Source organism: Physella acuta, unplaced genomic scaffold (assembly GCF_028476545.2).
Source record: "Physella acuta isolate Inbredline_101_S28 unplaced genomic scaffold, ASM2847654v3 ptg000918l, whole genome shotgun sequence".
NCBI classification, from domain to species: domain Eukaryota; kingdom Metazoa; phylum Mollusca; class Gastropoda; family Physidae; genus Physella; species Physella acuta.
The window spans coordinates 157,815-182,961 of record NW_026732435.1 but is presented as its reverse complement, the minus strand read 5'-3'; the positions used below and the strand labels follow the sequence as shown (position 1 = coordinate 182,961).

The window sequence follows — 25,147 nt, the reverse complement described above, 5'->3', positions numbered from 1 at the left end:
AACCTAACAACAAACCCAACCACAACCACAAACACCAATACAAACACAAAGAAAAAACAAACAAAAAAGCAAACGAAAACAAAAACCTAACAACAAACCAGACCTCAAACACCAATACAACACACAAAAACACTGAAAAAGCAAACGAAAACAAACCAAATCCAAACGCAAAACCAACCAAAAACACAAATACAAACCCAAAGAAAAAAACACAAACAAAAACGAAAAAAGAAAGAACAAAAACGAACCAAATCAAAACGCAACCACTAACGCAAACCCACCTAAACACAAAGAAAACACTAACGCGAACATAAACGCCCGGGGCGGAATCACCTGTTTTAGCTTAATGAACGACTATAGTACCCCAACTTATTCATAGTCTTTTGCACTCACTTAAACGAACGCGCATGTTTCAATTTAATGAACAATTATAATACTCCAAGCTTATCCGTAAAATACCTACAATATTTGCACTTGATCAATCCCCGCTAATTATGTAATTATTTTTTTTCCCAACACCAAAACAAAGTAATAAAAAGTAAATTCTTTTCCACTAATGCAATGGTTTTATAAAGGGAAGTTATTGTGTTTTCCTAATTTATCAAAGGGAAGTAAGCGCTGTAGGACTAAATAAAGACATAATTAGAATTTTTGTAAAAGATGATATTTTTAAAAAATTGTGTTTAATGAACATGCCGACAATTATTACTCTCAGTTTAAAAAATAAAAATTATTTCCCAACACTTTCAATAGTGATTTTTTAACTCATAAATTTAGACAAATGCGCACGGTAATAGTCTAACACTTAAATCCATGAACGTATGTCAACGACAAACATATGTATTTCTACATACAGAACTGAGCTTTATATATTAGATTGGCGATTAAACCAATAGTAAAGACATTTTCAAAATCTGAAGATAAGCAACTTATGTCTTTGTTGTGGTCATGGTCAATACTTGATTTCTCCTACCCTAAAATGATAGCACACCTTATTTTACCAAACACCTCACTCAAAATTACATTATACAGCCGTTTATTTTATGATGTTTTGTTTTCAATGTTTTTTCTTTGTAAATCTTAATTAAGCTCCATTTTCTTGACTATGCAAAATTAAAGTTAAAACCCATTTTCTAGTTTTTACTGCAACAACGTGTTTTCTTTTTTTCTTAATTGCCACTAAAACCTCCTCTTCTAACTCCACCCCTCTCCAGATATGTTGCTATGTATAGAGGATCTCTTTTATAGCTGGTACTCTGTTGTAAAGCGAAAAATGATATGCATACAGTTCAACACATTATGGGTTCTACTGGTAATAGTGAAGCAATACAATAATTTAGTTTGTGTTTGTTTTAAATTCAAATTTGAAATAAATATGAATTATTATTTATTTTTTTATAGGGATTTTTTTTTAATGTTTAAAATGAATAGGGAAATTATACAGAAAATCGAAACGGTTCATCGAGTAGTTGGTTCGACGATATCTTTGCTTGTCTTTCAAAATAGTAAAAAATATAACTATTGTCTTTATGTTTGCAATGATATTAAAATTTTAATGTAATATTTAAAATAAAACAATAAAATATCTACGGTTTTAGATCTTGTTTAAATTAAATAAATATTATTGATATATAATGTTTCAAACATTTATTAATTTGACTGATTTTTTAAAATATTGTATTTCTTTAATAAAATTGTATACTAAATAGGTAATTAATTCCCTTAAATAATATCCATAGAAGAAAACAAAAATAATTGATAAATAATTTTCTGCTTCGGAAAAAAACATTTTAAAAATATGGGCAACATTGTAACGAAACTAATGGATACATTTAAAATTAACTAAAATAGAAAATATGTAACCATTTAAGATACGTAGGCGTCACTTTTAGGGCTGGTCAAATGTAGCTCAATTTCAAGTTTTGTGTGTGTGTGTGTATGTTCAATATGGCAGGCATTATGTTGATACAATCATTACTTAAGTTATTGATACTGTCATTTAAAGTAGTGGTCGGAGTAGTCGAGTGACTGATAGCACCGAATCTATTCTCTTTATTTTGAATATCTGTTACGGATTATGTGCAGAGGTCTTAGCTATAGCTTCAGTTTTTTCCTAATGTTAATCATGTTCCCATCTGAGCTGGTTGGAAATAATGACAAACTACATCTCAAATCGGGGATCCGAACAATGGCTAGATATAAAGGTCTAAATATGTCTACATTATTTGTTGTGTTATGCTTTTTTAAGGTTTAAGTATGTTTAAACTTTTTATTTTCTTAATAAGCCTACACATTGATTGCAAAAGTAACTGTACGCAATTTTTTTTTGTATATATGTTTTGAAGAACTATAAATATACACATTTTAAAAATCAAAAACTAGCTTTTATAAAAATGTTATTAATATTATCAAATCGGCAATTAAGCTATCGGTTATTTCCTTTAACATCATTAATGAAAAGGAATAAAAAGCAAACTTTAAATACTAATTGTCAATATATAAGTACTATTATTTCGTTTATAGTGTGTATTTAATGTTAACGTTACGTAAAATGTAACATTAATCTAAATGCAACAATTGGGTAAACGCATATAGCAGTAGTATATTAGGTCACTTTTGGGTCGCATTTGGGAGGGGAGCCGGAGGTACAACGGTTATATAACAAAATACTCCCCGCCTGGCGCACCCGCAGGTACAATGACATATAGTAAAATACTCGGGATGGGGATGCGGATGGGGATGGGGAGAGGGGGAGAGGGGACGTAATCATTGACCTTGTGACGTAATCATTGACCTAGTTACGTTATTTGTATGCGTTTTTAATGAGTTTTAATGAGTTTTTAAAATTTTAATTAATTTTTATTGACTAGTTACGTAATTTTAATGTTTTTTAATTACTTTGATTTTAATTATTTTGTTTAATTTGTTTGTTTATTTTTAATAAATTTAATTACTTTGTTTATATTGTGTAATTTTTATTGACTAGTTACGTAATTTGATTATTTGTTTACTTTTTAATTATTTTTATTGAGTAGTTACGTAATTGGATTTTAATTTTTTAAATTTTTAAATTTTTAATTTTATTTTATTAACTAGTTACGTAATTTGCTTATTTGTTTGAAATTCATTTTAATTAATTTGATTTTAATTACTTTGTTTAATTTATTTATTTGATATATTTCTTTTCTTTGATGTATGGTATTTAAAATAAAAGATACTGTTTATTTGGTTGTATGTATGTTTTATATTCTCCCCTACAACGATCGTGTACTAGAACAGTCTTTGTATACCAGCCTCTAACCAACCGTGCAACATGTGTTACTTATCGATCCGCCCGTGAACCTCCCCGCCCGGAGATTTATGGGTTTTATATTGATCGCAGCTACAGGCCCATCACAACATGATGTCCCACCTAATTAAATTTTTGTTATGCATCGTTGGTTTATGTGTTGTTCACCGAAGCGAACACCACAGGGGGTATGGTAATTAACGTGAAGCCACCGTTAAGTGTGGCGACAGCTGGTCCCGCACTTTCCACTAACACTTAAACGTACAGTGTCATGGGTTTTTAATTTTATGGTACGATTATGTTAAACGTATACACATTCACACAATCACAGAAACTCACTTTCTTACTTTTATATTAAACGACAATTATGTGTTATTGTTTTGTTACTTGTACTTGTACCTGTAACTCGGTATCCTATATAAGATGTTTTACGGGAATCAAAATCAATCATTTATAACGATGGATCCGAGATGGAAACATCCGTTTACCGCTCTGATCGCAGGGCCAACCGGGAGTGGTAAAACAGTATTTGTCAAAACATTTTTATCACAAGTGTCAGAGATGATGGATCCTGCATCTGAGGAAATTTATTACTGTTACGGGTAGTGGCAGCCTTTGTTTGATACCATAAAGAACGTTCAGTTTGTGGAAGGTCTTCCTGACTTAGAAAGTGGGTCAATGGGGGATGGAAAACGTAGGCGTCTAGTCGTCATCGATGATTTGATGGCGGAAACAGATGATCGAATTACAAAATTGTTTACGAAAGGGAGTCACCATCGTAATATTAGTGTCATGTATATTGTCCAAAACCTATTCGGGAAAAATAAAGAACAAAGAGCCATCAGTCTCAATTCGCATTACATAGTGTTGTTCAAGAACCCTAGAGACGGTTCACAAATTACAAATTTGGCAAAACAAATGTATCCCGGTCGCGTTTCATATGTCCAGGAAAGTTTTAAGGACGCAACATCGGCCCCTCATGGTTATTTGTTGATCGACCTTCGACAGGAAACACCGGATAATCTGAGATTACGCAGTAGTATCTTTTCTTACGAGCAGCAAGTCGTTTACGTCCCGAAATAAAAGCAACCATGTCTGAGTCGGTAAAACGACAAGGTGAGATGTTAAGGTTTTTGGCTCGAGCCAAACCACCCGCCGTGAAAGCCGTTGTCAAAAATGCTACCCCACAACTCGTAAAAACATTATGCGAGTGCTGTCACAATGTCTTAAAAGGCAACGTTCCCCTCACGCCTGGTCAGAAGTGACGTTTGCGTCGTCACAAAGTGAACTTGAGACAACTTACCAAAAAGAAATTAACCGTCAAAAGACGAAAGCAAATTTTGCAGACCGGCGGTTTCCTAGGTGCTTTACTCGGACCAGTCCTCGGTGTACTTAAAGGTGTCTTGGGATTTTAAGAATGGCCAGGAAAATGCTTTTAATGGATCCTCGTACATTAGAGTCTATCCAACAAAAAACCTATGTACCACCCGACACACTCAACGATAGTCTACGCCTTTTGGATATGCAAATGGAACATATCTTAAATAGGGAAGATTTGTCACCACACGACAAAGTGAGACAATATCAAAAGACACTACAGCTCTACACGACGCGACTTAGCGATTATAGAAACAAGTCCCTAGGATTAGTCGATGTGAAACCACCCATCGTGAATACCCCAACGACCGAGGTTGAAAAACCACTAGAAAACATAACGGAACCTAAAAAAGAAACGATAGACATAACAGAATCTGAAACTAAAACGAAATCCGGCTCGCCTGACTCTGATATTCGCCCCTCGAAGAAAACGAAGACACACGTAGAAAAAACACCACCCTCGAAACGTACCAGAAGTAAGAAAACTAAAACAACCACTACCAAATGGGACGCGTGGGAAAAAACCAAATACTAAAAAGACATTACTATGATCCTAGTAGACCAGGTGCCTACGGCGGCGTGTTTAAGCACCCTGAAATTGGAACTAAGAAAATTAAAGAATGGTTAAGTCATCAGGATACCTACACGTTACATAAACCTCTTCGGCGACGCTTTCAGAGGCGCGCCACCATCACCGGTGGGATAAATCACCAGTTTCAAGCGGATCTCATAGATATGCGCATGTTACGAAAGCACAATGGTGGTGCTTCTTACCTACTGACCTGCATCGATGTGTTTAGCAAATTCGCCTGGGCGATTCCGATAAAGAAAAAAACGGGTAAGGCTCTAGTGGAGGCCGTACGTAAAATATTTACGACTAGAAAACCTATTAATTTTCAAACCGACAAAGGTAGTGAATTTGTCAACAAGACATTTTTAAAATTTCTTAAAGATGAAGGCGTTCATTTCTTTACCACTGAGAATGAAGATATTAAGGCGGCTATAGTTGAGAGATTCAATCGAACATTAAAAGAAAAAATGTGGCGGTACTTTACAAAAATAAATCGTCTTCGTTATATTGATGTCGTAGACGACTTGATCACCAACTATAACCACTCGTACCATAGGAGTATTCGTATGGCCCCTGTGAATGTTAATTTGACTAATCAAGAAAGGGTCTGGAATACTTTATACGAGCCAGGGGACAATACTTATCGAATCGTATTCAACGAAGGTGATCGTGTACGGATCGGCCAAAGCCGAAACACATTTAAAAAGGGTTATACCCCTTCGTGGACGGAAGAACTGTTTACGGTGAGCCGCGTGCACGCGACAACGCCTGTAACGTACGTCTTGAAAGATGATTCGGGTGAAGAACTGAAAGGCTCGTTTTACAAAGAGGAGCTTCAGAAAGTAGGGGACAAAAAAGTGTACCGCGTCGAACAAATTATACAAGAAAGAAAGGGTGTCGGTGGTAAAGAGTATTTAGTCAAGTGGTTCGGTTATAACCCTTCATTCAACAGTTGGATTTCAGCTAGAGACATTTCGAAATATAAAGACTAAGGATGGAGGAAACGATAAAAAGCCTAAGTCTGGATGACCCCGTTGTGGAAGAAACGCTCAGACCGTTCGGTGGGCTCGAGGTGAGACCCGGATCCACCACGTCTTCTATCGGTTCGACCATTTCGAGCTGGTTCGATAAACTAAAGACACGACCGGAAATGGTTTTCATCTCTCAAATGTTGGTTATATTTGTCGTCATTGCTTTTTCACTATTTAATCTGACGCGTGGAACGGTCGACGACAAAGAGGGAAAACTTTGGGTCGTGTTGTTATCCAGCTGTCTCGGATATATTTTACCTAACCCAACCATTGCAAGGACCAAAATTTTACAATGAGTTTTTATGTGACCCTACCTAGCAATACATCACCAAATGTATTTCCAGACAATGAGGCTGGGCATTTTTTCGTTAAATTACCACAGACTATCGATGTGAGTTTACACTACGAAGTTGGTCTGGTCGAGATTCAAATGCCGAATGCGTTTTGTATGCTTAGAGAACATGAAATTTGGCTCCAGTATCATTCCATCACAGAAGGTGAAGACGTTAACCTTTTTCTATATGGATTACGTCAGTCCAAATATCAATACATAGACTTGCTTGCTAACGCTATAAAAAAACTAGTAAAAAGAGAGGTAGATGAACGAAAAGTGGAAGTTATAATTTCAAACTGTAACAAGGGATTTAAGAAAGTTGTCGTAAAAGTAATTGCGGCGGGAATAGAAAGTACCGTCCGTGACAGGTTGACAAGCTATTTGCTTGTTCCTGGTAGAGTTACAGAGAAACATCTCCCTGAAGACGAAGTAAAAACGGTATTCGTCTATTGTGACCTCGTAAAAACGAGACCGGTTGGTGATGTCATGGACCCTTTGATTAGGACCGTACCGATCGTTGAGAAGAAACCAAGTTCCGTTTTTCGTATTTACGACAAACCCCACTACATCCCCCTGAACCGCTTTTCATTCGACACTGTGGAAATACTTTTATGCGATGACTTGGGACAAACGCTCTCATTCACAAGTGGAACGTCAGTGTTGACACTCCATTTTAGAACACGTAAACATTTCGATCTCGAATAACCCACACCATGGTGAAACACACACGTTTACATCGAAACCCTAAATTGTACGAGGATTTTTACTGTAACCAGTACGGTGATGGTTTACCCGTTTTTATCGGTGGACGAAATCAGAGAGGACACGGTATTGGTAGTTTCTTTAGTGGTCTAGGTCGAATGGTCCTCCCTTGGATAAAGACGGGAGGTAAGGCTTTACTCAGAGAAGGTGTTATTACCGGGTTGCAAGTTGCAAACGACGCATTAGCGGGAAGAGACGTTGGAGAATCGTTCAAAGAACATGCCAAGTAAGCCGCCGTTGATCACCTGGGACAAAACCAATCAGGAAGCGGGTTGAGAAGAAAGCGTGGGCTCTCGAGACCACCGGGTGAACCCTTCGAACAACAGATAAAACTAACACGCAGACCAAGCCACAAACATTCGAAGACGTGTGTTAAGAAGAAGCATCCCAAGTATTCAGATATATTTGCTTAACCATGGCTCTTATTCACCCGAGTTCATGTGAGTGCTTACATTCTGGATTGGATTTATTTAGTACACCCCCGACACAAACTGCCGTCGAGGAGGGTCAATTTGTTGAAATACATCCCCTGGCGTCCTTGGCACAAGGTGCACCTATAAAATTTGCCATTTCTGGCAACAGTGAAGACTATCTCGATTTGTTTAATACTTATTTACACGTGCGCGCTAAAGTGACTTTAGCGAATGGTGATTCAATACCGCCTGACGTTGATGTCGCACCCGTCAATTATTTTTTGCACAGTTTATTTTCACAAGTGGATATTTCTCTAAACGATACGCTAATTACTGATAGTGAGAACACCTATCCGTATCGCGCCTATCTGGAAGCTACGTTAAATCACGGGGAAGAGGCCAAGAATGGGTCTCTATCGGCCGCTCTTTATGCGAGGGACTTAGCCTGTTATTTCGAGGAATTCAAAGATGACAATAATGAAGGGTATAGGATTCGCCGAACCACCGCTGCTGAAAGTCATGAGATCGATATGATGGGACGTATACACTCTGACATTTTCGCTCAAGATCGGTATATGCTGAATGGTGTTGACATTAAAATTAAACTTACACCCGCAAAAGACAGTTTCACTCTCTTGACAGCAGAACCAAACAAGGGATATAAAGCTGTTATAACGTACGCAACATTGGTGGTTAGAAAAGCCAGACTTAACCCCGCCATTTCTATCGCACACGAAAAGGCTTTAACGACAACAAATGCAAAATACCCTTTTAAACGCGTTGTTATAAAAACCTTTGCTATACCGAAAGGTATGTTAAGTCACAACCAAGACAATTTGTATATGAGTCAAACACCGACCCGTTTAGTGATCGGTCTAGTCGCCTCTACCGCCTTTAATGGAAGTTACACGAAACACCCCTTCAATTTTCAACATTTTCACTTGACGTATTTAAATGTAAGCGTTGATGGTCGCTCGTTATCGGGAAAACCACTGGTCATGGACTTTGATAAGAAACAAGCCATTAGAGCGTTTTTCAATAGTAACCTCGCTCTTGGTATGGTTGGAAAAGATGCTGGGAATGGGATAGATTATAAAAACTTTAAGAACGGGTATACCCTGTTTGCTTTTGATTTAAGCCCTAGTCTTTTGGATGGAGAACAATTTGAATTGGCTAAATCCGGACCTGTTTCTATTGAACTTAAATTTTCACAAGTTACAGCTGACCCGATTCAAGTTATTGTGTAAGCTGAACTTGATACGGTGTTAGAAATTTCGAAAACGAGGCAAGTGCTGACAGATTACACCGCCTAACTTGGCCTATAAAAGAAAATGAACACAAGAGAACTACAAAGTATACTGGCCGCGGACTTATTTGTGCAACGCACAACTCTTTTTGCTGTTTTAGCGTGCGATCAGTTACCCGCGCGTCTCGATAGAACGAAGCAAGCGGCATTCATTATCAATCTAGATTCGTCCTCGGAGGCAGGGAGTCATTGGGTTGGTCTATTTTTCAACGGTCTATCGCAATTTACTTATTTCGATAGTTTTGGATTACCACCTCGGGAGCCGGCCATTTTGTCTTTTATAAAAAATAATTCAAACAGACCACTCGTTTACAATTCAAGAGTGTTACAAGATATTCTAACCAACAGTTGTGGGCTATATGCAGCCTATTTTGTTTTGAAGAAAGCTCGAGGTGCAAATTTAAAAGTTATATTACAACCCTTTTCAGCGAATCGTCAATATATTAACGATCGTATTATATTACGTTTAACACTTCAAATTATTGGAACTAATTATAAAAGATTATTTCAAGATGTCTAATGAAGATTGGATACTTGTGGCCAGGAGTAACAATAAAGTGACGGAAATACGAACGATGAATCACACCGGATTTAAATTGGCGATTGTTAGCCAATTCATGAACAAAAACACTTTAAATCTTAGAAAGCTTATAGTTGGGACCGATCTTAATTTTCCTACAAATTCTGGTGTTAGTATGAGTCGCGTCTGCTTTGAACGCCTATTAAGTTTACAGGATGTAATTTTAAAAGCCTTTGATGAATTGGAAAAACGTTAATAAACAAATAAAATATAAGAAGACTTTTGTTCTAATTTAGTGTGTGTGTGTGAATGTGTATACGTTTAACATAATCGTACCAGAAACTTAAAAACCCAAGACACTGTACGTTTAAGTGTTAGTGGAAAGTGCGGGACCAGCTGTCGCCACACTTAACGGTGGCTTCACGTTAATTACCATACCCCCTGTGGTGTTCGCTTCGGTGAACAACACATAAACCAACGATGCATAACAAAAATTTAATTAGGTGGGACATCATGTTGTGATGGGCCTGTAGCTGCGATTAATATAAAACCCATAAATCTCCGGGCTGGGAGGTTCACGGGCGGATCGATAAGTAATACATGTTGCACGGTTGGTTAAAGGCTGGTATACAAAGACTGTTCTAGTACACGATCGTTGTAGGGGAGAATTTAAAACATACATACAACCAAATAAACAGTATCTTTTATTTTAAATACCATACATCAAAGAAAAGAAATATATCAAATAAATAAATTAAACAAAGTAATTAAAATCAAATTAATTAAAATGAATTTCAAACAAATAAGCAAATTACGTAACTAGTTAATAAAATAAAATTAAAAATTTAAAAATTTAAAAAATTAAAATCCAATTACGTAACTACTCAATAAAAATAATTAAAAAGTAAACAAATAATCAAATTACGTAACTAGTCAATAAAAATTACACAATATAAACAAAGTAATTAAATTTATTAAAAATAAACAAACAAATTAAACAAAATAATTAAAATCAAAGTAATTAAAAAACATTAAAATTACGTAACTAGTCAATAAAAATTAATTAAAATTTTAAAAACTCATTAAAACTCATTAAAAACGCATAAAAATTACGTAACTAGGTCAATGATTACGTCACAAGGTCAATGATTACGTCCACTCTCCCCCTCTCCCCATCCCCATCCGCATCCCCATCCCGAGTATTTTACTATATGTCATTGTACCTGCGGGTGCGCCAGGCGGGGAGTATTTTGCTATATAACCGTTGTACCTCCGGCTCCCCCTCCCAAATGCGACCCAAAAGTGACCTAATATACTACTTATAGCACTCTATAGGTCAATGTGGATAATAGGAAAAACATAAAACAGATACACTTAAGTGTTTATCGCAATACTTTTTTTGACATAGGAGAACGTTGTTCGGATATTGTCGAGCAATGTATCTGAGACGTACCATATGAATGTGAAACACAACTTTGTATACAGCAATAGCCATTAGACATTGTGCTGACCTAGTTGCGTGGCAAGGGGAGGGTAGGAAGGGCGATGTCTTCGGGCGCCGACCCATGTTGGTGCGCCAACTAGAGTTGATATGACATACAGTCAAAATTAAGAAAATAGACAGCCATTTGGCTATTCGGAAATATTGAATTGTTTTCCACATTACTTGTGTAACACCAAATTAAAACTGACAAATGTTGATAACGATATTTACATCTCACGTGAAGAAATTGGAAGGTCGCCCCGTGCGAAGAATGGGTCGTTACGTCACTGACCAGACCACACAATTCATTAACAAATCGATTTTACAGGCGAAATAAAATATGGTGTAATATATATATATATATATATATATATATATATATATATATATATATATATATATATATATATATATATATATATATATATATATATATATATGTGTGTGTGTGTGTGTTTTAATATGGTCCTGTTCTGCCTTAAAATTCCCATATATACAAAATATGACATTTTGACTACACAAGAAGAAAACACAATCATATAATCTAATTAATGTTAAGACAACACAAGGCCTATGGGCAACAGTACGATACATGTAAACATTTACCATTTAATTTTTGAAAAGGTAACATTTACTCGATGAAAAATCTACATCAATATGAACACATTTTTTTAAAACAGTCCCCTTAAAATGTTATGTCACTGTCACATCTGTTGTCGTCACAGTTCATACGAATGTTTAAAGTTAAATTAAATTTGGCTAACGTTTAAGCTAGTATAACTGTTACAACTTTTATTATTGGTCGAATTATATGTATTCCAAATTGATCAATATTTTCAATAATGAATGTTATGTTTAGTCGCAACTTACAACTACGTTCCGTGTTTCTATTGAGGAAACAAGGGCAGTGACTTAACCTTGTGTAAAGCGTATATATTTTAGTTATTGCCTCCCTTAGATTAGTCTTTAAAGTTTAAACTGTCGCTACATGGTTCTTAAGATCGTGTCCGTGTCTGTAGTACAGGTCTGTCACAGTCACCCATCGTCTCACGAGATCGGCCTATCTGGTGATGTGAGTTGTCACGTCCGACTGACGTTGACTTTTATTTCTCCTTCACCACAGCGTTTCTTTCAAAGCTACACGAAAAGAAAAATGAGTTTCTTGATTCTAGAGTAAATAAATATAATGCCACAAAAACAATGGCGTTATCGATACTCAATAATAAAGACACCTACATTAATACCTAATGCATTTATTTAATCTCAAAAGTGGTCTGCATGTAGAGTGTTTCCTTTAGACTTGTTTAAGGGATGTGCGGTAGACGTTCTTAAGCGGCTTCGAAGTCAACAACAATTATTTTTTTAATATAATGAAAACATTTATATGTATTGTCTTTTTAATGAAAAGAGAAGTTTTTGGGTGTTTAATAGTGTTTCTCTCGTGCTGCTTCCCCAATCGAGCAAGGGTAGGTCGCAAGAGCAGGTTTACATGAAATTGTATACATATGCATTTTATGCATGTTTATACCAATTACACTGTGCTTGTTATATCAATGTTTCCCTATTATGGATCGTATAAAAAACGTTTAAAATAATAAAATAGGTTGAGTGGCATTCGATTAAGTGTTCATTTCCTTACTCATCACCATGGGTATGGGTTTCGGGTGGTAATAATTCGCTGCATGCTCCTTAATGCAGTCTTTTGGAAGGGACACGTCGCAACGGCTGCATTGAAGAAATAGTGTCATCGTTATGAGCTTTGTAGTAGTGCCAACATATGTCAGTATGCATTTTTTTTATCTTTGCAGATGGTGTATTGTTTGAATTGTGTGTGTACTGTGTCCTCATGTTTTCCCGCTTCTTTAGGTGATCTGAATCGGAGGGTGCAGAAATTACATGGCGTGTTGTCGTATTCTGCATCTGCGCGTTTTTTGTTCTTTCGTTATTTGTCCTTGTTACGTGGGGCTGAGCTCATTTTTTTTCTTTTTGATGATGAGTTGGTGTCTATCTCTGTGATTGAGCTTCTGGTTGCAGTGTTTTGAAGTGCTGTTGCTTCCTTAGTTGGTGGCTTCGCTGCTGTCGTACTTGGATTTGATTGTCGATTCGTCAAATGTGTGAATACCATTGGTTGCTGCGGTGTGGGTGATGCGCCTGGTGGCTCTGTTATAATCGCCAGTGAACTTGGTTGTTGGTCTCTCGGTTAATGCGGTGCGGGTAGTCCTGTATCCTGTGTGGTTGAGAGGTTTGCTTCTTGGCAGTGATTCGTCCAGTGAAGGGTGGAGGAGCAGATTTGATAGGCTTGTCTTCACCCGGAGATAGAGACTAGGATAGCGAGTGACTTGTTTTTGTAGTTTATATTAATGTAGTGTGGGATAGTTGTTGGATTATCGGTGTAGATAGAAAAGCTGTGATTATTAGTGTGTGGGGTTGTGTTTATGGATGACTCTTTGATACTATATGGGCGTAGAGTTTGTATGAGTGTAGCATTGTTAAGTGTAGGGGGTATCCATCTAAGGGTCCCGTTGATTTTGTCGTTTTCATGAAATGAGAACTGCCATGTATATGTACCGTGTGTTCTGCATGTGTTGTGCATTGTGATGTCGTCGACAGCTTGTGAGGAGAAGTACCATGAGTCAGCTCTGCCATAATTGAGTAGAAGAATTTGATGATTGCCGATAAGCTGACTTATTATATGCCCTCGCAGGTTTGGTTGACCTCTTGAAGTGATGAGTACTTACATAGTAGGTGTTTCAGCTGGATAAAGGTCTGGATATTCTTCCTATGGTTGATCAAATGTTGTTGTTCACCTGGCTGCAAAGAATGAGACCCAGGATTTCATAAAGCCACCCGAACCGTAGTCCGGGTGGCTACTCTCCGGGTCTCTCAACTTGGAGGGAATGGGAATGGGCGCAACCCCGTTGTTGGTTTTGGTGATAGCTGCATAGTCCATAGTGATAAGGACTCAAGTAAAGTTCAATTATGTATGTTTGTTTGTAAAATGTTTGTCGTGGAATTTTTGTATTCTCATACACAATAAATGTGGGTGGTGATCATGGTATAGGAGGGTGTGGGTATATAATTACATGGTCCTTGATCAAGTTGGAAATGGATGACCCGAACTGTACTGGTTATTTTAAAAAATGGTTAGTAAAAGATGCAATATTAACATGAAAGTTACAATAGTGTCCATATATTGTTAAAACTGACTTCTTCGTTTGTCTTTTAAATTTATAAAACAGAAAGCGAATGTGTCATTGCAATGACATATAAATTTTTAAATAACGCAAAGACACGTATACAAAGGTTATCATATTTGATATAAGAACAAATATTATTATAGCGTGTATTTGACTTATAAAACAGATTGTTTCATTTCTACTGCCCCTATTGCATTAAATAAACCTGTATGAACTATGTAGGTCATTACTTCCCTTGCAAACTTTCGGAATTAGAATTAAAGTTATTGTTAAATATTTAAATATGTTTGTGTATTGGACCCAGTATTGATAGATCAAAATAGCATTTATTTTGTAATACGGTGTTTTTAGACGCATTTACAATGAACTAAAAAAGAAAATATGTAACTGTGTAAGATATGTAACAGCTTTGTTGGGAGCGGGTCAGATGTGGCTCAATATACAGTTTTGTGTGAGTTTAATAATGCAGACATTATGTTAATACAATCCTTAATTAAGTTATTGAAACTGTCATTTAAAGCAGACACTGCAATGGTCGCAGAAGTCGAGTGATTCATTGCACCATTTAACTTCTCGGCATTTTGGCTAAGATAAAGTGTACTATTTGTTACGGGTTCTGTACGTAGGTTTTATATGAGGCCGTAGTTTGTCCTAACGTTTTTTTTAATATTGCCTTGTTTTGCCTTTGTTGCCGTCATGGTTGATACATATCACACCTCATTTTACCAAAATGCTCTCTCAAAATTACAGTAAACAGCCGTTTATTTTATGTTGTTTTTTTTATGTTTTTCTTCGTAAATCTTAAAGATCAATTTTCTTGACGATGATAACAGTTAAAACTCATTTTCTAGTTTTTAGTGCTAAAACTTTTTTTTTAAAGAAATATAAATATTAACTTTTTAAAAACTAAAACTGGCTTTTGTAAAAAAATGTTCTTAATATTATCAATTCGGCATAGCAATTTAGCTACCTGTTATTTCAATTAACATCATTAATGAAAAGCGATAAAACGCAAATTTTAAATACTGATTGTCAATATTTTAGTACTGTTATTTCGTTTATACTTTGTATATAACATTACCGTTACGTTGAATGTAACATTAACGTCAATAGACCATTGTGTTCATGCACATATTGGGTATACGCATGTCTTGTTTAGAGCGAGTCATATTTCACTCAATATGTCAGTGTGGATTATAGGATTAACATAAAGAAGATACACTTAAATGTTTATCGCCATATTTTTAGTCCCATTTGAACCAGGAGGACGTTTTTCGGATTTGTCAAGCAATATTTCTGAGACGTACAATATATATGTGAAACGTACTTTTTAAAAATAAATAAAAGCAATAGCCATTAGACATTGGACTGGCCTACCTATTGGCGTAGCTAGGGGAGGGTAGGTAGGGCGGACACTGATCAAAGTATATTTTCTATATAAAAATGCTATCGTTATAGGGGCGGTAGACGCTATTAACGGGCTCCGAAGTCAACAACATTTTTTTCTTAAATATAAAGAAACATTTAATATGTATTGTCTTTTTAATGAAAATAGACAGTTCACGAAAAAGACAATGGAAATATGGAATAAAAATTAAATAATTGATATTCTCAATCGTCATTTATATAGGTACAAAAGAAAACTACAGTTTTTAATTTAGCAAATACAGATATGTTTTAAACAAAAATTTAACGAATGTCTACACATGTGTATCATTATCATAACACTGTAAATACAATTTAAATATGTTATAACACACAAACTTTATGTCTGTTTCGTTTTATTTTTTTTCCAAATCATTAACCTAAACCTGTATTTGGGTGGGACAATGAGATATAGGAAAATACTCGGATGCGGATGTACAATTACATATAGCAAAATACTCCCTGGGGGAGGTGAAGCCGGCGGGACAACGAGATATAGTAAAATACTCCACCAACTGGTGGTGGTGGATAGGGGTGGTGGTGGTGGTGGGGGGGGGGGGGGGGAGAGGGGGAGGGGTGGTGGAGAAGAGGGGGAGTAATGATGGGGGTGGGGGGAGAGGGGGAGTGGTGGTGGTCTGGGGGTGGTGGTGGTGGTGCAGCACGGGGTATAATTCATTTTATTTCTTTGTATGTATGTTTAATAGTAAACGAAGCCGCCACATCGCGATGGTGTTGGAGAGGGGTGGTGGTGGTTGAGTTGGGTGGTGATCGAGGAGGAGAGGCGGAGTAATGGCGGGGGGTGGAGGGGAGGGTTGCGCTATTGTAGACAAAAGTAGAAAGTTCTTTGTGCCCCGACTTCCATTAACCACACCTGTTACTCATTATCAACAGCTGTTACTTATCGATCCGCGAAACTTTCCTTTGATGACACGCGCCGCCCGGAGATTTATGGGTTTTATATTGATCACAGCCGCTGGGCCATCACACCTAATTAAATTTTGTTATGCATCGCCGATTTTTCCCCGATCGGTTTGACAGGTTATGGTAATTAATCTAAAGAGTGTGGGAACACCTGTTACCAATTTAATTGATTTTTTCCCCTGGTTGGGTCCCGTGCTTTCCACTAACAGGTATACAGACAGTGTCATAGGTTTTTTGATGGAGTAAAGAAATAGTATTGATCGACCCGGGTCGAGCCGTGTGTTGTATGTAGTTGGTATATCCATGTTTTGTTGTTGGTTGGTGTAGAGTTTATACGAGGGTCGGTGAAGATTTCACCGAGGTAGGTTACAAACTAGGACCATCCATGTTTTGGGGTTGGTTGGGTTAGAGTTTATACTAGAGTCGGTGACGTTTTCACCGAGATTGGTGTTGAACTCGGACCATGCATGTTTAGGAATTGCTAGGTGTAGAGTTTATACTAGGGTGGTATGGTTTTGGTTTCACCATGGCTTGGTTCAAAGTTGTTACATGCATGCTTTGGAGTTGGTAGGTTTCAAACTAGGACCGTGTATGCTTTGGAATTGATAGGGGCCGCGTCTATACTAGAGTCGGTGAAGCTTTCACCGAGGGAGGTTTCGAAGTTGGTACATGCATGTTTATGAATTGCTGGGAGCAGAGTTCATATTAGGGTCGGGGGAGTTTTCACCGAGGCAAGTTTTAAAGCTGATACAGGCATTTTTTGGAAGTTTTAGGGGCCGAGTCTATACTAGAATGGGAAGGATTTCGTTTTCACCGAGGCGTGTTTCAAAGTTGTTACATATATGTTTAGGAATTGTTAGGGGCAGAGTTCATACTAGGGTCGGGGGAGTTTTGTTAACACCGAGGCATGTTGGTACATACATGTTCTTGGAATTGTTGTGGGTAGAATGTATACTAGGGTGGTATGGTTTTGGTTTCACCATGGCAGGTTGCAAAGTTAGTACATGCATGCTTTGGAGTTGGTAGGTTTCATACTAGGGTCGGTGAGGTTTTCATCTAGGTAGGTTTCAAAGTTGTTACATGTATGTTATGGAAGGGGGTTGGCCGTGTTCATACTGGAGTCGGTGAAGTTTTCAACGATGCAATATTATTTTTGTCTTTACAAATTCGATGTGTGTGTGTGTACGTGTGTGTGTGTGTGTGTTTGAGTGTGAGTGTGTGTGTGAGTTCATACTCGGGTCGATGAAGTTTTCAACAAGACAGGTTTCAAATTCGGTCCATCCATGTCTTAGAGTCGGTTGGTGGCTGGTTTATACTAGGGTCGGTGAAGTTTTCAACGATGCAATATTATTTGTCTTTACAAGTTCGCTTTGTGATTGTGTGTGTGTGTGTGTGTGTGTGTTTGTGTGTGTGAGAGAGCTTTTTGGTTTGACTGAAAAAAGTTTGGTTTGCGGTGTATAACAGACACCGATGTTTTGACCGCGTAGGACTTCAAAGTTGGATGGGAAAGTTGTCACACCTTTTAATTAGCTATTACAATAAATCACAAAAGATCATTTAAATGTATATACACATTTTTATTTACTTAAAACAACTCCTGTGTGTGTGTGTGTCTGTGTGTGTGTGTGTGTGTGAATGTCCAGCCCGTACAAAAGGACAGTCTGGATAATGGCGTCGATGTTCTTCTTCTACCACATCATCCGTTTCCCAACCCCTCAACTTATTCAAACAGAAAACACACTTGACAAGGTCGCCAGGTCCAATGAAGATAAAACCATTTTTAGCCAAACTGATAGGGTCCACAGGGTAGACGTCAGACCAATACCCTGAAAATGTTTGCAACCTTTCCTCCTCATCATGGACCCTGAAGTCACTGTCCCTGTCGGAAGCTGGGTTGGGTGGTGATGGGGGCGTCTCTTCAAGGGGTTCAATAAAGGTTCCACCTATAGGTCGCTGTACAAACACTCTCTCATAACCTAGATTCATCTCCCCTTGATTAGTATCATGAAAGCTACTGAGCATCTGTACAGGATACAATCTCACTTCATCTGGTCCAATATCAAGACCAGTTTCAATTTGCTCCGACATTCCCGTGCTCTCAGTGGAATCCCATCCACAGCACTGAAGACAAAAACATTCACCGGACATGGTATAGGGTTCTTATACTGAGGTGTATATAGTATTTCATGAATACTGTTTTACCACACCTGGGTGGGCTACCGATCAATGCCGTAAAGAGCTGTTTCCAACTCGGATCCAGTATTTTAAATTTTGATGCCAGTCATAGATCTTATACAGGATACCGAGTTACATACCTTTCAGGGACAAGTAACAAAACAATAACTCACATCAAAAATTTAAAAAAGACCGTTTATATAATAAGTTTTTATTGAATAAAAACAACCCCATCAGCATATAGTCAAGGTTCTGTCTTATTTACATATTTACATTAAAGTCTCATTAAAGTCATGGTTGGTAAACTAAAAGGTCTTATATGTCTAGGGGAGATGTTGTGGCATTGTCTGCGTCTACTTGTCTTTTAATGTAAAAGTAAGAAAGTGAGTTTCTGTGTTGGGTGTAAGTATATATCCCCGTGTTGTATGCTCTGAACCCTGTGTTTGTCCCACCACTTGGTTCCTTTGTTGTGAGGACCTGCATGAAAGATTCTTAGCCTAGTGTGTTGTGATTTTTAGATAAGCCTTTGGTTGATGTTTTAATATAGTCGCCAAAACAGTGGTACGTCTTGCTACATAAAGATACCATCCCATCCCCTTCATATTCTAGCTTAAACAACCCCGGTGTTCTCCTTTCATAAATTTTCCTAGCCCTACACTCTAGACAATGACTATCTACCGTGCCTTTGCCGCTTATAAATTGTGGTCTATGTGAGTCGCATACTTCTGAGGGAAACCATTTATCGTAATTGTCAAAAAACTCGTGTTCTAGTCCCGGTCTAACGGCTTTTAACAAGTCATCGGTACTTAAGGCTAAGTATAAACTGGCAGTGTCCATCTCACATAGCTGAAAGTCGGTTCTATCTATATACCTGTCTATAAAATCATAATAAAATTCTAACATCCTAAGTTTCGCGTACTGATAAACGAAAAAGCCTATCTGATCCCAAACTATCTTCTTTTTTAACGTTTCTACTTCGTAAACATCGTCGGTAAGTTTTGTCATTTTTTAAAATCGCGGATTATTAATACAATCCCCTATATCCCTCGCACTACAGTAGGTCATGTCCGCATGTCGTGTTTTATCCGTCAAAGTTTTACCATACGCCGCGTTTCCTAACAATTTCATTGTTTCACTCGTTATCGCGTATTTGTCGTCTATGTCCCCCTTTCTTCGCGCGTCTGAAATTGTATCCCCAAATGTCTTAAAACAGGAAACCGGATTATATTCAACTACTTGATAAATTTTACTGACTACCAACACATGATTTAAATACCACTTTAAAAGAGGGGTCGCTAATAAAATTTTCTCCCCTGTAAAGCTACTGATTAAAGTCCGTCTACCGCTAGTTAATAAGTTGTTATCGATCGCGTATTGTCTCATAAACGGTCCGATGTCGTCGCGCGTAACGTTAGTATTTTTAAAAATCGGTGTCATCTCACTAAAATGTTCTCTTAAACTATCCGGTACTTTAATGTCGCATTCTATCAGTCCAAAACACGAGTCGTCTAAAACAGAATCGATGATCTGTTTTTCAGTCAGGGGCCATTTCTTACCATAGGTCGGTGTCGGTGTCTTTTGTGATTTGTCAAATGATTTTAAATAGTCTTTAATAGCTGGGTTCATTTTTTTCTGGTTCCCCCCACTCACATTCCCACATTTCTACGACTTTAACGTCAACAGTATCTGTAAGGTACTTCGTAATTTCGTTTGTCTTTTTAAATAACTCAGTCAAGGGTCTGTTACTAATAGGATTTACTGTTCTGTCTTTGGTTAAGGGGCAGTCAGGGTGTCCATGAAAGAGGCAGCCATGGAACTGATAAACAGTTCGAGTGTTCGCGTCCCACCCGTCTACTCTTATATGGCGGGATCCTAAGCTAAATTCGCCCCCGTTAAACGCGGTTTTTAAAGTTACCCCCTTTGTTTTTGAAACCCACGATAACCACTGAAAGGCCTGTTCCCAATAATGATTCGCTTTACGCGGTCTAAACCCCTCCTCACTATTTCTAATAATCGGAAATCCCGTCGGCATTTTTTGCATTAAAGACCATAAATAAAGCGCGTTTGCGTCGTACCCCTTTATTGCCTGTACCACCTTTTTACTATTCCCCCTAATGAACGTTTCACCCTTTTCGTGATGTCTATGAAAAATAATGGAGGGGCCCCCTACGATATTATTTCGGATTGTTTTATGTAACTCTGATCGCGCTCGGAACACAAAGAAAAAGAAACGTTTTTGGGGAGTGTTTTGAATAAGTATTTTAAGGTTACCCCGGGACAGAAATCGCGTCTTTAAAAATATCAACCCCTAAATTTTTGTAAAAATTAGTTTGCTGCTCGAGCGCTTCGATAAACGGTTTTACATCGATATTGTTATACCAAATAAGATAATCATTAAAACTTTGCATCCCCTTCTCTACCCAAATTTGCCTACACGTCGCGTACTCCTCGTCTGAAATGTTACAATTTTTTAATGATGAAAAAAAGGCCGAATGCGGAGGTAAAGACGTTTCATCTAAGACGGCTAAATTTTTGACATATTCGTACGGAAAAAATCCCTTGGTCTCTTTAACATTATACACGGCGAGGTATTTACTATAGCTAAACCCAGGTGCTAGATAATTAACTATATCTAAGAACTTTAATTTATTAGTTGATATACACATAAAATTATTATTTCTTTTAACTACATATTTAAACGGTGTTTGTTTATCTTCTACGTCGTCTTCATCATCGTTACAACTAGATCTAGGTCCCTCCTCTAACCCCTCTTCTGTGTTTGAATAAGCTAAAAAGTACTGAATAAAATACGGCTTAACGAGATTTATATAATATTTTCCTGAATTAAACCCTATAACCGGCAATTGTCGCAAATACTCGTCTAATCTACCGCTAAGAAACCTATCAAACCCTTTGTCGTTCGACTTATTATCACTACCCCTAGCTTTAGGTGGAAATAACTTCCTGATTTGCTTAAAAACAGGCTCGAACTGTTTTCTCAAAATTCCATAAGCTGCCTCAGCGATTATGTGGAATCTGTCAATAACTCTAGTCACTAATTCTTGAGGGTCACCAGTCGAAATAAAACAGATGGGTTCGAGGAACCCATCTACGTTTGAGGCTACAGAACAAGACAAAGGCACGTGTTTGGCTACGCTTTTTGTAACTCTACCTAACGTGGGTAACTCGGTATGGTCGAAATAGCATTCGAAATCGTAAGTTGCTCGGAAGGGATAAACAAAGTTACTATCTACATCTAACCCATAGGACGCTAAAAACTCCAAGATTGTTTGGTGTGTCTGGTAAACCCCTCCCTTATACCTATCTACGGGTTTCCCCCCATTACACCCTTTCACGTGTCTGTTTAATTGTTTAACGGTGGGCCATAATTTGTTTACACAGAACACGCGAAAGAGTGACCCGCCCCACCTATATTGTTAATGTACATAAACTGATTTTGAAAAAATAAAAGATACATGATCTCCCTAAACCTATCACTACTTCTAAGTTTCGGAGAAAGGATCTGGTCTTCGTTAAATTCAAAAAATCTCAATATTTACACTAAAACACGACTCTAAGAGGGGAATTTCAACCAACCTAACCCCGCTAAGATTATCCAAGGTCCCGAGACCTTGGTGCGCTTGCCACTGTTTCGCGAGATTTAATGTTGGCTTTCTAAGATCTTTTAAGGGTGCTCCTAAATGTCTGGCTAAACATCTAAAAAAGGAAAAATTGTCTGTGTAGGGTTTTAAATTCGAAACCTTTTGTAACATGTTAATGGCGTGATTATGTTTAATAAAGTCAGGAATGTCTGTAAAAAGGCATGTGGGTGAAGCTTTGTCTGTGGTCGGGTGTAAGTCTACTGCATCTCCCCTAAGGTCGTCTACAGGATAAATAGTGGTGTGTGAATTAAGGTTACTGTCGTTGTTAGTCTTTACGCGTTTGTTGTTTGGTATGTCGTCATATGTCGTATGTCGTTTTAAGGGGCTAGTGTTGGTCGCGGTACGAGCTGTTTGGCTCGCTGATGGGAGTTGGACAGTATGTGTGTCGGTCACTAATGTGGGTTGGTGTGTTTTTCTATCGGTCACTAATGTGGGTTGGTGTGTTTGTTTGTTGGTTGCTGATGGGGTGTCGGTCGGTGATGTTTGGTTGTTGTGTGCTGTCTTATAGTGAATTGATAAATTGGAAAGTAGTGTAAATACTTTCCCGCATGTTGTGCAGGAATGTGTTTGTCGTCCGTGTACAGAGTCTTGATGGCGTATGAAAAGTTGATTACGGCTGAATACTCGGTCTCAGAGCTCACATGAGTAACGAGTCATGGTTGGGTGGGTGGTAGGTTGGGCGGCTTCCATTTTTGACGAGGTGTCTAGTGTGTGGATCAGTTGGATGCTTGGGTAGGTCGGTGGCTGTAAAATAAAGATTAAAATAATTACATAAAATAAAATGCATGAAATAAAAAAAACATACTTAAAACAAAATTAAAAAATTAAACTTACCTAAGGGTTTGAGCGTCTAAGCTGAACGTAAAGTTAGCTGTATGTGGAGATCCGAAGTGGTGTAGTTGGGTGCAGTTGGAACGTTTGGTTCAGTGGATGCCTCAGGGATGGGTGGGTAGCTCACTGGTTGCCTTGTTGGGTCGGTTGTACACTAAGAAATACAGTTGCCTACTTATTTAGATACATATTTATTTAAAGGGTATTTTAATGGGGTTAGTTCCCTTAAAACAATACGTACTATTAACCTTACCTCGGTGTACGATACAAAAAGTAAAGTTAATACCTGTGACTACTTACTTAATAAGATTTGATTTTAATGGGGTTAGCGCCCTTAAAACAATTCATACTATTAACCTTACCTTTAATAGAATAAAAACGCACAAAAGATGTGGTCCGTGGAAGATTTAGGTAGACGTGATGATTGATAAAGCTGGCGTGGGTTAGTCTCAGGAGTCAACAGAGGTCGCAGGCTGGTTAACTGGAGGTGATGGTTGGTTTAAAGTCCGAAGTCGAAGTGATTAAAACAAAATTTTCGCGGTCATTTATACGATGCTCAGCCTAATTACAGCACCAGCTGTTACACAACAGCTGTTGCATAATGACCTACGTACTTCGCGGAAAGCCACTTAATGTACGTCGTTAATCATCATGACCTGTCAAACCGAGTGGTAAAACCAATTAAAGTGGTAACAGGTGTTCCCACACTTAACGGTGGGTTTGCAGTTAACCACTTAGCTCTTTAGATTAATTACCATAACCTGTCAAACCGATCGGGGAAAAATCGGCGATGCATAACAAAATTTAATTAGGTGTGATGGCCCAGCGGCTGTGATCAATATAAAACCCATAAATCTCCGGGCGGCGCGTGTCAACAAAGGAAAGTTTCGCGGATCAATAAGTAACAGCTGTTGGTAATGAGTAACAGGTGTGGTTAATGGAAGTCGGGGCACAAAGAACTTTCTACTTTTGTCTACAATAGCGCAACCCTCCCCTCCACCCCCCGCCATTACTCCGCCTCTTCTCCTCGATCACCACCCAACTCAACCACCACCACCCCTCTCCAACACCATCGCGATGTGGCGGCTTCGTTTACTATTAAACATACATACAAAGAAATAAAATGAATTATACCCCATGCTGCGCCACCACCACCACCCCCAGACCCCCACCACTCCCCCTCTCCCCCACCCCCACCATTACTCTCCCTCTTCTCCACCACCCCTCCCCCTCTCCCCCACCACCACCACCACCACCCCACGTTTTTGATCGCTTATAGTAGAGTGATCGCTTGCATTATTGTGATGTATAGGATTTATTTTCTACTTTTTAGTTCAATCAGAAAACGTGGGTTTTTTAAAACTTTTTTAATGATTATTATTTTCTACTTTTTAGTCTTTGTCTGTTTGTTTTCATTGAAATCTTGCTATCGATTTTATCTTTTCACTTTTTTTTTGGGTAAACGAAGACAACTCGTAAAAAGACAACTCGTAAAAAACGAGAGACCCTTTCTTCTTCGGTCTCAATCGCAGGTGAATGATTGTCAGAGGTTAGTTGATAGCGGTTAGGACGAGGGCTGGTTACTGACTAGAACACATAGATTTGAACCCGTGTCGAGTGGGATAGCAATCAAGTGCCCAACCACTCGACCATATCGTCTCCCCCAAACTGGCCACCAGTGGTAATAGTTACCTCCTGTAAGTTTAAAGTCGGTTCAAACTAAATTATCTGCCCCTAAGCCTGTCGCGACGTGGGATCGTTCGCTTAACTGCGCGCGGCAAGAGAGAGGCGAGCTACGCGTCGCTCGTTTTTTTTTCTAATGGCTCGCAGAGGAGAATTATATTTATAGA

The 25,147-nt window shown here is 38.0% G+C and overlaps 2 protein-coding genes across 2 annotated transcripts; one reads left to right on the top strand and one right to left on the bottom strand.

Annotated features, from left to right (window-relative positions):
* Window positions 1-7,779: 7,779 nt before the first annotated feature.
* Window positions 7,780-9,024, top strand: LOC131953370 (uncharacterized protein F54H12.2-like). Its single transcript, XM_059316531.1, has one exon. It carries the CDS (start codon window positions 7,780-7,782, stop codon window positions 9,022-9,024), a length of 1,245 nt encoding a protein of 414 aa, XP_059172514.1.
* Window positions 9,025-18,120: 9,096 nt separating this feature from the next.
* LOC131953369 (baculoviral IAP repeat-containing protein 3-like) lies at window positions 18,121-18,777 on the bottom strand. Its single transcript, XM_059316530.1, has 2 exons — window positions 18,280-18,777; window positions 18,121-18,159 (listed from the first exon to the last, which is right to left on the bottom strand). The coding sequence occupies exons 1-2, from the start codon at window positions 18,775-18,777 to the stop codon at window positions 18,121-18,123; spliced, it is 537 nt and encodes a 178-aa protein (XP_059172513.1).
* Between the last annotated feature and the right edge of the window lie 6,370 nt (window positions 18,778-25,147).